The sequence below is a fragment of the Phacochoerus africanus genome, chromosome 12, assembly GCF_016906955.1.
Source record: "Phacochoerus africanus isolate WHEZ1 chromosome 12, ROS_Pafr_v1, whole genome shotgun sequence".
NCBI classification, from domain to species: domain Eukaryota; kingdom Metazoa; phylum Chordata; class Mammalia; order Artiodactyla; family Suidae; genus Phacochoerus; species Phacochoerus africanus.
The window spans coordinates 6,014,499-6,028,686 of NC_062555.1; the positions used below are offsets into that span (position 1 = coordinate 6,014,499).

General features: G+C 39.5%; 1 protein-coding gene across 1 annotated transcript in view; it reads right to left on the reverse strand.

Annotated features, from left to right (window-relative positions):
- Positions 1 to 1,421: 1,421 nt before the first annotated feature.
- Positions 1,422 to 14,188, reverse strand: part of CDC73 (cell division cycle 73) — a 92,447-nt gene continuing 79,680 nt past the window's right edge. The window contains exons 15-17 of the mRNA XM_047755565.1: positions 12,194 to 12,294; positions 5,481 to 5,622; positions 1,422 to 4,581 (exon numbers count right to left, since the gene is read on the reverse strand). Of these exons, the coding sequence (XP_047611521.1) occupies positions 4,545 to 4,581; positions 5,481 to 5,622; positions 12,194 to 12,294 (280 nt within the window). The 3' untranslated portion in view covers positions 1,422 to 4,544. The remainder of the gene's footprint in view (positions 4,582 to 5,480; positions 5,623 to 12,193; positions 12,295 to 14,188) is intronic.

Here is a 14,188-nt window from a genome sequence, read left to right on the forward strand (position 1 = left end):
AGGCTGTGACCACAGCCAAGGCACAATTCAGCTCGGCGGCAGCACGTACCTGCTGCCTTTATGAAGAGTTACGACGCTCTGTATTATTTCATTATCAGAAAAAGGTGACTAGAAATGTACTTTTGGTAGTTTTCAAAGTCAAAACTTAAATTGTGTTTACTTCCAAATCAGAAGAATACTATGCCAGAAAAGTCTCATGAATGATCTCACGCAAAGGCTTTCATCATCCACGTCCTACCCTACAATCCAGCTTCCGTCCTCTCTGCTGAATGGGATTTTTCTGGCTGGGACAATCATGGCTGGGCAGTCCTCAGGACTCTTTAAGGTACCTCAAAATGTTTTCCTCACAATTAAACCTGAAACTGAAAAATCCACTGAGATTAAATCAGGATGAGTAGAATACTCTATCACATTACACAGTCCAACTTTCAACTCCATTTAAGAACCACTTTCTTGAGAGATAGTAAAATTGGTGGTTAAACCATTACTTAGAGTGCCTACACCATGTACACGAACTGCATTGCATTTTGAGCGCTATAATCAAACTTGGAGGTTAAGAGGCTTTTAGTAAATTCCAAGTGGATGGAAATGGAACTCAGTGGCAAACAAAATTCTCAGAGAGATAAGATCATTTACTTGCATTTGACATAGTATCACCCCACTTTTTCAATTTTGGCAATAAAACTAGTTTTATTTCATTGGCTTGACTCATTTAAATGGCACACACTTAGTTATAACTCACAGGAGAGTCTTATAAACACTATCTAAAGTAATACATAAAAGCCCAAACAGATCAATAACCTGAAGGTGTTATTACCCCATTACGCATTTACTAAATATAAAAAATTCTTTATACATCTATTATACAGTTTTAATTTTTCCTTAGTTATTATTCCAACACATTAATATAGAAACCATGCTGGGGTCAATATATATCCAAAGGTGGTAATGAATCGGCGAGAACACACAGGACACGGCGTTTCAAAATTTCCAACTCAAGCCCTAAGGCAAACTCAGTCATTCTCCCTTATTTATTTCTCAAGTTAACACATCACGTTTAGAGTATCGGGCTGAATGTCAAACCCAAGGGCATAATAAAAACTAAGTGAAGTCATATTAAGGCTAATGAAATTAACCCTATTTTTCATGTTTCCTTTCCTTCTGACCAGCTTCTGTCATTGTTCTCTTTGTCATATTATAGAATATACGGTGGTTGGACTCCAAGAATTTTACCAACTCATCAGTCTGACATCTGAGACCTACGTAACGGTGATCTGGCAAAGTGGCACCACCGTACGTCTCATCATCACTGTCTCCGCTGTTAACACTGACAGAAGGCAACTGTTACACAGGAAGAAACACGGCAACTAAATACCCTCGCCTCCCCACCTCCAAAGAACAGTGTCATCACCTTCACGGCATCAGGAGTCACAAAATTTTTTATTTAGGAAAAATATTTCCTTCAATGTTTATTAGGTAAGGAATTTGATTTAAATGAATAATTGACTTTTACTTTCCTGTGCAGACCAATTAAAAAGTACGCCTCTTCCCTTCCATAAGCAAAGTCTATTTGTCTACTTCTGCACAGCAGATGAGAAATGCTTTACTTCCTTCTACTTTAGAATTAATGATGAAGCGGTCCTCGTTATGAATCGGTTATTTCTGTATATCGACTGTTGTCATGCTGCTGTTAAAAAAAAAAAGTTAGGAAAGGATATGGACACGTGGGAAACAAGTCATAAACTACAACACCAGTTTATAATGAAATATATTAAACATTGTTTAAATATTAAACAGCAAAATATTCCTGTATTAAATAAATAAGACTTGAATTTGTCATGTGGAACGATAGGCCAATACCACCAAGAACAGGGATAGACAGCCTAGTGCAAAAGGTGACCGCAAAAAAAAAAAAAAAAAATGAGGAGACAACATTTAATACTGGTACTGTTTTCATAAGGAAGTTAAACCAGTGATTCTCAATCCTTTTCAAACATAAAATTACCTGGTCTCATCCCAAAGCAAATGAGAAACAGGATTCAGGCAACGGAATTTTTTAAAGGTCCCCAAGTGATTCTAAGGTAGAGTCAGGGTTGAGAGCTGCGGACTGAAACCCACCAGCTTCCTGCTGTCACCTGACTCAGAAAGGTGTCGGATGAATAAAGGAGGGGAGCTTTCTTTTAACTGGCGGGACAACACAAGGGTGTCTCCAGTTACCTATGGCTAAGTTTAGTTTATCAATGTGTACTTCACTTCCACGAAAATACTGCCATAGGACTCTGCATTCTCTCTTACTCTGCATTTTTAAGCTCCAAGACCAAGGAGAGTCAAAGTACTTTTTTTGTAATAAATCAGTTACACTGAAAAGCCATCACTCCTTCCTGCACATACATATTTATTGAACACCTACTATGTGCAAGGCACTGTCACAGGTGCTCCTACAGGACCTGGAGTGACAGAGAACCAAGAGTGATTGGCTGAGAGCTTTTTTTCCTTAGAATTAATGACTATAAAATGAATCACACCGACCTAAATAAGGGAATAAACTTTCAAAAAGGGGTGGGGGGGGGGTAGACAAAGAAAGAAGGTACATAACCAAGGGTCTGATTTTAAAATACATGAAATAGCATATTTGTACTTTTCCTCATGTTATTTCCAGAGCCTCTGAATACATGTAAGGCAAATTCAAGATAGAAAAATAAACCCTGTTTAAAGTAGATGTTCCCAATTTTAACCACACTCTGTAAAAGTAAATTTCATACATAAGTATAAATACTAAAAATCTTTATAGAAAGGTAGTTCACATCCACTCGTAGTAGTCTTAACAAGTAATCTTACATTAAAATATTACAGATTCTAGTCCTTGACTATTTCATCATGGAGAAAGTTTATACAATACATAATTTATTCTGAAAACAGATTTATATGCTGAGAAATTCTAATGTGAACAAATTTGATTTTTCTTTTATTTTCAAGAAGAGAAGATGCAGAGAAGGGAAGAAAGAGGAGGCAGAATCTGTTCAAACCTTATAAATATCCTAAAATCTAATAAAACGGTGACTGCTTTTCTTCCCTAAGAACCTAGTGAATTCCAAATGCATAAATACTTTTTCTATTCATTATTGGCATGGACTTCTGTGGTTACTTTAAAAATAAATAATAAGTGCTTCTCATTTTTATGATAGCATTAAATTTCAAAATGAGGCTAGGTAATGTCAGCTTAACACAAGGAGAGGCTAAATGTTTACAAAAAAATATGTTAACCTAAGAGAGATTACTGGCGGGGAAATGACCTAAGATTAATGACCAGCGACAATTCTAGTGGCAAAAACTCTTCAGGGGAGTAAAGGTTCCAAGCTGCCCTTAAGGAATAAAAAGGGGGAATCGAGACTCAAGAAAAATGCTCATTCATTGTATCCTGGATGCAACACTCTGTCTAAAGCACAGAAGTAGTAAAATATTTTACTAAGTTAAAATATAGGTTTTATATTTTATATGATATTGAATACGCACATAAAAATACCAGTGTTTTTTATCTTGCTTCTGTTCAGACACTTATTTAAGCAAATGTGTTCTTTGGTGTTTGGAAGAGTTTATCAATATTTAAGGATAACGGACGGTAAGAACGTGCCTAGAAACAGAAGACTCCAAATCCTATACCATATAAAGAAAGAATCAAAGATGGACTCATGAGAAAAGATAGTTAAAATTTGCACTGCAGTAGGACTAATACATTTCGTTCCCCCAAATCATACTCTGGCTCCCAAAATAAAAAGTACTATAGCCTATGAGGTTTTCAATCTGTGTTGTGAGATTTTCAAGTGGAAAGATATCACAGGTAGAAATATATCATTCTAAGTTTTAAAATTACCAAAGTCAGTGAGCAGGATGTACATTCATTAGATGTATTCATTATAAGTAAAGAAGTCTGGAAAAGCCCAACAGTTCAACCAAAGCTGAAGAATTGTTCTTGATTTTTCATTATTCCTTCTTAAATAAAGAGAAAGTATAGATATAGTACACATACAGGTTGACATTTTGATTCATTCAAAATAGTCACATCCCTTTGCTTGGTTTTGGAAGTTTCAGAGACTAAAATTTAATACCATTCATAACATAGTATTTTCAATAAAAGGAAGTATAGAGCAATGAAAAATCAGAAGCAAGATGGCTTAGAGAGCCTTATAACCTCTAAATATACACACATTTTGTAACCTGCATTTATTTTCTAAAGAAACAAATTTTAAGTAATGCTAATATAACCAATGGAGAAAAAACTTCTATCAAAATATACAATTTCCATTACAGACTAAAAGGCTAATATTAAAAAAATAGTTATAAGCCAAAAAGTTTGCTTATATGGATGACAGGCATCACCCCTTTGAAGCATAAATCATCAAATAAGGTTTTATAAAAGATCGATCTGTAACCTTCTTCATTTGTAAGTTCTTGATAAATTCATAAAGCTTGAGTCTCAGTCTTTAGATCAAAGTTTATCCATGCTTCTTAATCCAGATTTCCAGAAAGGGAGGAAATCAAGTAATTCAGAATCTCAAATGGGATTTGTGCTTTACCATGTACCTGGAAAATATTATAAGAGATTATGAGTATAGGGATTCAAGAATTCTTAGAATATTACGTGTAAAAAATAAGTTAACTTTTTTTAAAAACTTAAAATCAACAGTGGTACAGGATGCTTTTGCTTCCTAAAAAACAGATATTGTAATCTTTGGTAATAGAAGGGTTTCTGAAGTAAGCTGGAAAAAAATCTTCTGATTAAATTCTACAATGTAAGAGCTTCCGGCTAGAATAATGAATGTTTCTCTTTAAAATATTATCAGTTATAACCACTGGGTTACCTCAATCTCTGATCTTGAGGAAACCCATAATATGCAGTGAGAACAAGAAAGTTACAGATTTTAAAGAGCACCTCAAATAAGAGCAATAGATTCAGCAGTCTTGTGATCATACGTTGTTGTTAATTTTCAATTATACAACTGGTATTCTTGTAAAAGGCTGTGAGAACTCAATTTATACTAGTAATTAAGATAAATTTAAAAAACTGAATTCCTTTCATGAGCTACCAGCTACCCGTAACTCCAGTCCAGAGACAGAGACCTTTCGGTACTGGCAATAAAGGGACACTTAATCCAAGTTCCTTGGATAGACAGGAAACAAGGTTCAGAAAAGTCACACAGTCCATTAGAGCCAGATTCCAAAATCAGGACTAAAACGGAGGTCTTCTGATTCAGATTTCGTGTTCTTTCTACGGAGCTAGAAGCCCTTTCTCCGTTTGCTTCTCAAGTCACCGTAACAAAGATACTCATCCGTTCCCTACTTCAGATCAGCATCAACAACGGGCAATGTTCAAAAAGAGGAGCTGAGGACATGGTCCACGGCTGCAAGGAACTTAAAACCTGAGGAGTCAGGAGAACTACACAATAAGGCACGAAGTAACTGCATTTTAGGATCAGAATTACCTATCCAGTGTCTCCCAGAATCGTAAGAAAACGGGTCTGTCCAGGTGGCGTTTGTGGTAGCTGAGTTCCAACACTGTCACGTCCCACTTCTGAACGTTTGGATCCAGGCGAACTTCGTCATACTTGAGATGGAAGGCTTTAACTACGTGGGGGAGAAATGCTATTTTATTGTAACTGTAATCAAGATTATAAAAATATTTTATTAAAAAAACAGACATTAACCAAAAAAAATTTTTTTTTTAATGTCAACCTTTCTTCCACCAGTCAAAGCTGTATCAGAACCAAAATCTTTGAAATAAGGCTAAGCACTGGTATCCCCTAAAACAGGCAATTCAACAAAAATTTACTGAGGCTTATACATGCCAGCCTCTCGGGACTGAGATGAAGAATAAGGTAAGATAAAACGCACATGACCCAGTGAGGGGTAATAAGAAAAGAATACTCCTGAACAGAACAGTGAAGGTACTAGAGTCTCATACGAACACAAGAGAGTACCTTACCCAAACCCCGGAAATCAGAAACGGCTTGGAAAGGTGGGGTGGAGTAAAACCAGGCAAAACACCGAACAAAAGTGACCCAGTTCACAAGAAGAGCATGCTCAAAGAGAAAATGGTTTAGCCTAGGAACTAAAGAAATTTCACGCATCATGCAAAGTGACAGAAGGAATGAGTCAGAGGTTACAGACGGAGAAGTTCAGAGCAATGCTGGCCTTGTATGGCCTGAGTTTGGATTTTTATCCAAGAGCCATGGAGAATCACTGCAGGCTGAGTGTTTAGCAGAGACTAGTGGTACCACACAGTAACCTAGAGGAAAGAGGACAGATTTGCTCAGTTGGGTAAAAGACAGATACAGATATGACACAAAAGATGCAAGAGACAATTAAGGAGTGAAAACTAATGGGACTTGGAAAGAAACGGTGAAAAAAGAAAAAGACAAAAACTGGAAGGCCTCTGGAGAAGGCTCCCTGGGAGCAGCTATTCACACAATACAAAAAGAGTCTAGCAAAGATCTGGAAGAAAAGGGCTTCAGGCAGAGGGAACAGACGGCACAGAGGCCCTAAGGCAGCAGCAAGCTTGGAACGCCCACAAACAAGAACAACTTTTGTAGGCAACGTCTTATACATAGAGCCTTTTTAGCTGCGGTCAAAACAAACAAACAAGAAAAATCGGAATGTTATTCCAAATGGGATAAGAAACCACTAGACAGTTTGGAGCAGGAAGGCGAAATTCTCTGATTTTCATTTTCAAAAGCTATCTCTGGTATTGGGCAGATAGAAGACTCTAGGACAGGAGTTCCCATCGTGGCACAGTGGCTAACGAATCCGACTAGAAACCATGAGGTTGCAGGTTCGATCCCTGCCCTTGCTCAGTGGGTTAACGATCTGGCATTGCCGTGAGCTGTGGTGTAGGTGGCAGACGGGGCTCGGATTCCGCGTTGCTGTGGCCCTGGTGTAGGCCGGTGGCTACAGCTCCGATTTGACCCCTAGCCTGGGAACCTCCATATGCCGCGGGAGCGGCCCTAGAAAAGGCAAAAAGTCAAAAAAAAAAAAAAGAAGACCCTAGGACAAAACCTCCTAACAGGTGCGTGCCGAAGAGGTTAACAGGTGACCTTAAAATGCTGACTCTGAATCCTTCTCCTTGCTCATCTACCTGGACCATCCTCGCAGGGTTTACTGCATTTGTAATCAGGGCGTCATCAGTGGGAGAATTAGTCTTAACCTGTGCGCGGGGGACGATGAAAGTTAACTTTTCTCCCAGTTTTAAGCTTTTTCCCTAACGTGTAAGACACGACTGCTACTCTCACCACTATCATGTAGTATCAGGGGTTTCGCAAGAGGGAACAGCTGACTGTTACCTTTTGTGGCAGCCACCCTATCAACTGCCTGCTCCACACTTCTTGCAGGCTACTGGCTTTTGATGCTAACAACTATTCACGGTCTAATTCTTGATGCAAATCCAAAATAAAACACTTGTGCCCCCAACCCCCCACACACACAAACACCATTACAGAATCATTTGCTTTTATAAAGGTCTCCTCATTGGACAATTAATTATTCATTTTTAACTTAATTCAAATTAATGAATTTAAACCAATTTATTAAAGGGGCTATATGTTACAGATTCAGAAAATCCATTTTCAACACACTTATTATTTATACACGTAAAAAATATTTTTTAAGTTTCTTTAAACTTTTGTTTGTTTGTTTGTTTTGCCTTTTTAGGGCCACACTTGTGGTACTTGGAGGTTCCCAGGCTAGAGGTCGAATCAGAGCTACAGCTGCTGGCCTACACCACAGCCACAGAAATGTGGGATCCAAGCCACGTCTGTGATCTACACCACAGCTCACGGCAATGCCAGAACCTCAACCCACTGAGCGAGGCCAGGGATCGAACCTGCGTCCTCATGGATCCTAGTTGGATTCATTAGCTGCTGAGCCATGAAGGGAACTCCCTCTTTAAATTTTTAAATTAAACGAAGTCAGTACTTCAATACTCTTCAGTTCTGCTTAATACATATTTCTCTCTTCTAATCTTCTCAGTATGATTTGCTTTAAATCATTCTTAAAAACACATGAGCTATAACTTCTGAAATTATTTATCTAAAGCCATAAAGGCCTACTACAGTCACCCTTAACTAATTCCAACAGATTTAGTTTGTAGACCACTTATTTTTTCAACAGAAAACATAACTTTTTAAATTAAAACTGGAACACCAGAGTCCAGAAGGTTGAAGTCACAAATGAGGATACGTACGGTTTCTCTCACCATACAAAATATTAGCATGAAGCAAACTTATACCAAGATACGCATTATCATAAAACATCTTTCTTACTCAGAAAAAAAAAAAAAAGTTTTTAAACCTTAGCAAAAACAGAAGAAGTCAAGCTCTTTCCTAAGAAACTAGTTATCTGGGGGCGATGAGCACGAAAGTGAAGCCCACAGTTCAGAACTGTTCACTTTCTGCAAACTGCTTGAATGTTGTCAATGCCTTTTTTTTTTTTTTTTGCAGGAACAAAGAAGGAAAAGAAATAGAAAAGGCGCTCTTGAATAATATTTATACATACAGGGTGGTTGTGTCAAATGACAAAGGGGCAACATAGTACAGATTACGGAATGAAAACATTCTGTCAATGATAACTGAAATATATGAAGAAATCATTATTAAAAAATCCTGATCAACAAATGCATGTAGCTACTTCAAGCACAAAAAATTAATATTTTTTAAAAGCTACATCTAGTTACAAGCTCAAATTTCTCATAATTTTGAAAAGATTTTATTAGGCAATTTTGTACAATGCAATATTTAAAATCTTCTCTGAACCTTTGAATTGTATTTTATGCAATATGAAAAAATAAAATTTTTTTTACCAAGTACCCCCCAGGTCCTCCCCCTAAGCTATAGAGATACTAACATACTCCATGTGGGTTACACGGTCAAGGTGGGATGAGAGAGGGAAAGAGCAGAAGCAAGGAGACCAGCTAAAAGCTAAGACATCACACATTTCTAAATTCCTGGCTTAGGCAAACTACTAAAAAAAGAAAAAAAGGAAAAAACTAAATGAGGAAAAGCAGCAGCTTCAGGAGGATAGAGAGCAGAAGACAACAGACTCCTTCGGCAACAGACTAAGGCTGAGGTACCCCTGGGGCCTCGTGGGGCATTATCTGGTCATCAGCGAGACAGCAAGCTAGGGACCTAACTCTTCGAATCAGAGGATACAGGTGGTAACTGAAAGCTATCAGATCTCCTTGAGAGCATATCTGTAATTAAAGAAGAAGAGAAACAGAACGTATACATGTCGCTGAAAGCCAGAGGAAAAGCAGCTAGAGAGCCTGAGAAAATGTCACACGTCCTCGGAAGAGAACATTTAACAAAGGAGGAAAAGTATCGAGAGAATAAGATTCTGAAAAGGAGATCAGAAGTATCCAATATTTGGGTCACTGCCGAGTCGGGTGGGAACAGTTCAGAGGGAGCGCAGGACTCGCCAAGCAGAGGGCGAGCCAGTAGGACGATCCTTTCAAAGGCTTGGCTGCAAAAGCAAAGGAGAGGGAGCTGGGAGAAAAGGAGAGGCAAAGAGGAAGGGCTTTGTTTTTAATATTTCATTTTAAATGTTGCTAGGTAAAGAAGGAAGGGTGAAGAGAAAGAGGATAACTCACTGAAGAAAATCAACCTTGATGACTTTTTAAAAACTCTCTATGTTCTTATCTAAATTTCGGCAGACAAACAACCTGAACAAAACAACAATTAGGAGTTCCCGGCGTGGCACAGTGGTTAACGAATCTGACTAGGAACCATGAGGTTGCGGGTTCGGTCCCTGCCCCTGCTCAGTGGGTTAACGATCCGGCGTTGCCGGGAGCTGTGGTGTAGGTTGCAGACGCGGCTCGGATCCCGTGTTGCTGTGGCTCTGGCGTAGGCCGGTGGCTACAGCTCCGATTGGACCCCTAGCCTGGGAACCTCCATATGCCCTAGGGGCAGCCCCAGAAATAGCAAAAAGACAAAAAGACAAAAAAAAAAAAAACCAACAATTAAAACACTCAGAGTTCCCACCGCAGAGCAACGGAAACAAATCCAACTAGGAACCACGAGGCTGTGGGTTCAATCCCCGGCCTCACTCAGAGGGTTAAGGATCTGGTGTTGACGTGAGCTACGGTGTAGGTAGCAGACACGGCTTGGATCTGGCATTGCCATGGCTGTGGTGCAGGCCAGCAACTGTAGCTCCGATTAGACCCCTAGCCTGGGAATCTCCATATGCCCTGGGTGTGGCCCTAAAAAGACAAAAGACAAAACAAACAAAAAATACACTCTTACATTCTTAATGAAATGCAGAGATCATTTCTATCTTGAAGACATCATCGTCATTCCTTACGACAGTGCCACTCAATACGGCAAGTAAAACACAATTAGTGTTCACTGACATCTTACTTTCATTAGAATTCCCATTCTCTCTCTCTTCGACTTCTATTTACCAAATGTGTGCATTACTCATATTTCAGAAATAACATAAAAAGCTATTATATTAGTAATGTAAGAATTCATTTTGAAAACAGAATCAAAGTAGAACAAACAATTAAAAGCTGTCAAGCTTGGGCAGTTCCTAGCCTGGAAGAATGGTGGTACCACTAACAAAAACTGACATGGCTTTAAAAAAAAAAAAAAGCTGGATTTCCCAGCAGCACAATCTACATTCATAATAACCGAAGTTGTTATTTCTAATATACTTGCTTCATGAGTATGCGCTTTAGAAAGTATTTTTACTAGTATTACCAACTTGAACAGGTGCATTAATAATAATGGACAGGATCCCTATTAACAAGAAGACGGGCTTAAATTCATCTACTTTTAGTACATGAATCATGGCAAAAAAGTGCTCAACAACAGGGGTAAGATACGTGAAGTCTCTGCACGTGCCAGGTGCCTACCGAGAGCCAGGCTCTGCTCTCTGCTGCACTGACGAGATGAGGGCAGGCCAGGCTGATCGGGCTGGAACCAGCCCTGGAGCCGGGGAAGACTTACCATACACATACTATAAAGTAAGCTAATGTCAGCAACAGTTCAGTGTGACCATCGGAGTAATTGGGAGGAAGTAATGGCCACTTCAAGGATGGTCAGAGAAAGGTTCCCCAAAGGAGAGAAGGCTGGCTGAGACCTGACTGAACAGGCAGAGCCAGCTGAGCCACGACCGTCCCAGATGATGGGAAGAGCCCGCCAAAGTCGGCCGCCCTTTCTGTCATGGCGACACTACTGCTCAGCACACATCTCCCCATTTAAAGACTGGCTATCATTTTAATAAAAACCCACAGACGTACAACAAAGGAATGATTTCCAAGCAACCTAAAAAGTAATTACTGGAGTTCCCGTCTCAGCGTGGTGGTTAACGAATCCGACTAGGAACCATGAGGTTGTGGGTTTGGTCCCTGCCATTGCTCAGTGGGTTAAGGATCTGGCGTTGCCATGAGCTGTGGTGTAGGTCACAGAAGCGGCTCGGATCCCTCGTTGCCATGGCTCTGGCGTAGGCTGGCGGCTACAGCTCTGATTCGACCCCTAGCCTGGGAACCTCCATATGCCGCGGGAGCGGCCCAAAGAAATAGCAAAAAGACCAAAAAAAAAAAAAGTAATTATTAATGTTGGGGATAGATAATAATTCACTATTAGATATTAAGTGCACCAAAAAATTAGCATTCAAAAAAAGGCTTTAAAATATTTCACAGGTGCATAAAAGTTAAAACATATATACTATATATAATATTATATATTATTAATAATATATCACTTATATTTATAATAATTTATAATTTAAATTATATATAATAATTAATAATATATAAATAATATTTTTGCCTTTTTAGAGCTGTACCCACAGCATATGGACGTTCCCAGGCTAGGGGCTGATTTGGAGCTGCAGCTCCCAGCCACAGTCATGGCAGTGCCAGATCCAAGCCGTATGTGGGACTTAGACCCTCAGCTTACAGCCACACTGGGTCCTTAACCCACCGAGCAGGGCCATGGAATCTAACCCGTGTCCTCATGGATACTAGCTGGGTTTATTACCACTGAGCCACAATGGGAACGCCTTCATTTTTTTAATGTATGGTATTTATTAATAGGAATGCTTTGGTAGACATATCACACATGCAAAGCCACCAACAGTTCTTTGTCTTCAATAAAGCAAGAGCACTTCTATATTAGATGAGCAGTAAAAATAAAGAGAACCTTACTTTTAGCAAATATGTCCACTGGTGATCCATCAGGCAAGAGCCACGGCCAGCCTTTGAACTGCCACGCAGGACCCTGCACGAAAACTGCCACAACCCGGTCCCTGCAACAGAAAGAGGGAGGGGAGGACAGGAGACTGAGGGTCTCAGAGGGTCTTGGTGACTGTGGTCCTACAGAGCTTCTTTCTCATCCGTGTGGTACAGTCTCCTGGCAAGACTCCGGAGGCGGCGACCGAGGGACCGCACGGCCGTCCCAGGACTCCGATGATCACCACACCGCCCACGCACCGGCTCTTCTACACCAGGTGAGTTAAGCATAATCACGCGCACAGGCCTGCATGTGATCCTGTTAGCCTGTTATCTCTGCCTCGTCTGCTGATTAGAGTACAGGCCCATTTTTCCACTACAAGAGAGAACACCAGTTCGTCTGATAACTGAAAAAATTGTTTTTTTGTTTTTTTGGGGTTTTTTTGGTAGGTGGCAGTTTTAATAAGCAAGAGAACAAAATTATGAGGTTTTTCTTGGGAAGCCCCAAGATAAATATATCTCTACACTTGCCCAACAGAATCTTAAAAACACACATAAAGGATTATTTGGGTTCAGTCACATACGTAGTCCAGATGGATGCAACAAAACCTTAAGCGCTCAAGGCTATGCCCTTAGAAAAATTCCCACTGTGGGAAGAGTAGGCAGAATGTATACTCTAAGCACAGAGGAGAGGGTGAATGAATTCTTTTTTTTTTTTTTTTTAAAGAGGATCATTTAAAATTCAAATGCATCTTCTGAGGTCTCGCTGTGGGACAGCAGGTGAAGAATCCAAGGTTATGCTCTATTAAAGTTATATACCTACGTCAATGATCGAAGTGACGGTGAAATTCTTGAAATTCTACACCTGCTCAAAATCTCTAAAGCTCAAGTTAAAGAAAACATTCCCTCCTGTAATGGGATAAACGCCCCATGTTGCCAAAACCACCTCTGTAATGGAGCACACAATGAAATGGCCTCTTCATTTTGTGACATAACTTGCATCACACAGCAGCTGAACACCCAAGGAGCCTGCCCAACTAGAGGGAATGCGCTAGATAGCAGTGACCTAGATCTACCAGGTCTCCAAGGATTACCGGGGGAGCTGGATAATAAAAACACTAGTCCCAGTGAATTCTTGAAAGGACAATTGGAAGAAAGGCAAGGAAAAAAGCATTATCCCTAGGTGAGGACACCAACGTAGGAACCAAGCTAACACACAGAGCACGACAACGGGGCACAGGGACGGCACTTGCACACGCCAGGTTGTTATCATTTTCTGCGAATAACTGCAAACATATACATGAGGTAACTTCCTACTCCCTACAAGTTTTAAACTTGATATCTGAAATTCTCATCTTACATTTTCACATATAACTCAAAGTATCTCTGTTAGGTACCAGGGGAGAATTCTAACATAATAACCCTTAATTCTTCAGTAAATTTTTCACATACTAATATTCTCAATGGCTTGGCTTCCTACCATCTGAAGATTAAGGAGTACTTCAAAGGTGAATTTCAGCTACTGTGTCTATGTGTTACGCTCTCTATAGAAGAGAGATACACACAACTCTGTTTTTACTCTAGCTTAGCATGTATCTGAATTTACAGGCATTGGATATTATAAACAGCTTAGTATTTCATTAACAGACATTTCAATGCAATAAGAGAGTTGAACCGGGGTGATCCTGTCCTTATTTGCAGTAAATTATTCCTTTACAATAAAAGGAACAATGCGTTCACTTATTTCTTTCCAGAAAATCTGAATTCTCCCAGTCAAAAGTCTCAACTATAGGCCTTCTAAAACAACATCTGAAAGTTTCCTTCTTGTTCTAAAAGTTTTGTTCTAAAACTGGAAAGAATTTTCACTAATTTGGTGTTTCTTTTTTAAGTAAAATAAAGTTTAGACATCCAAAATACACTTACCGGGGTATTACCAGCATGTTAACATTATTGATGGCCAATGCGGACTGT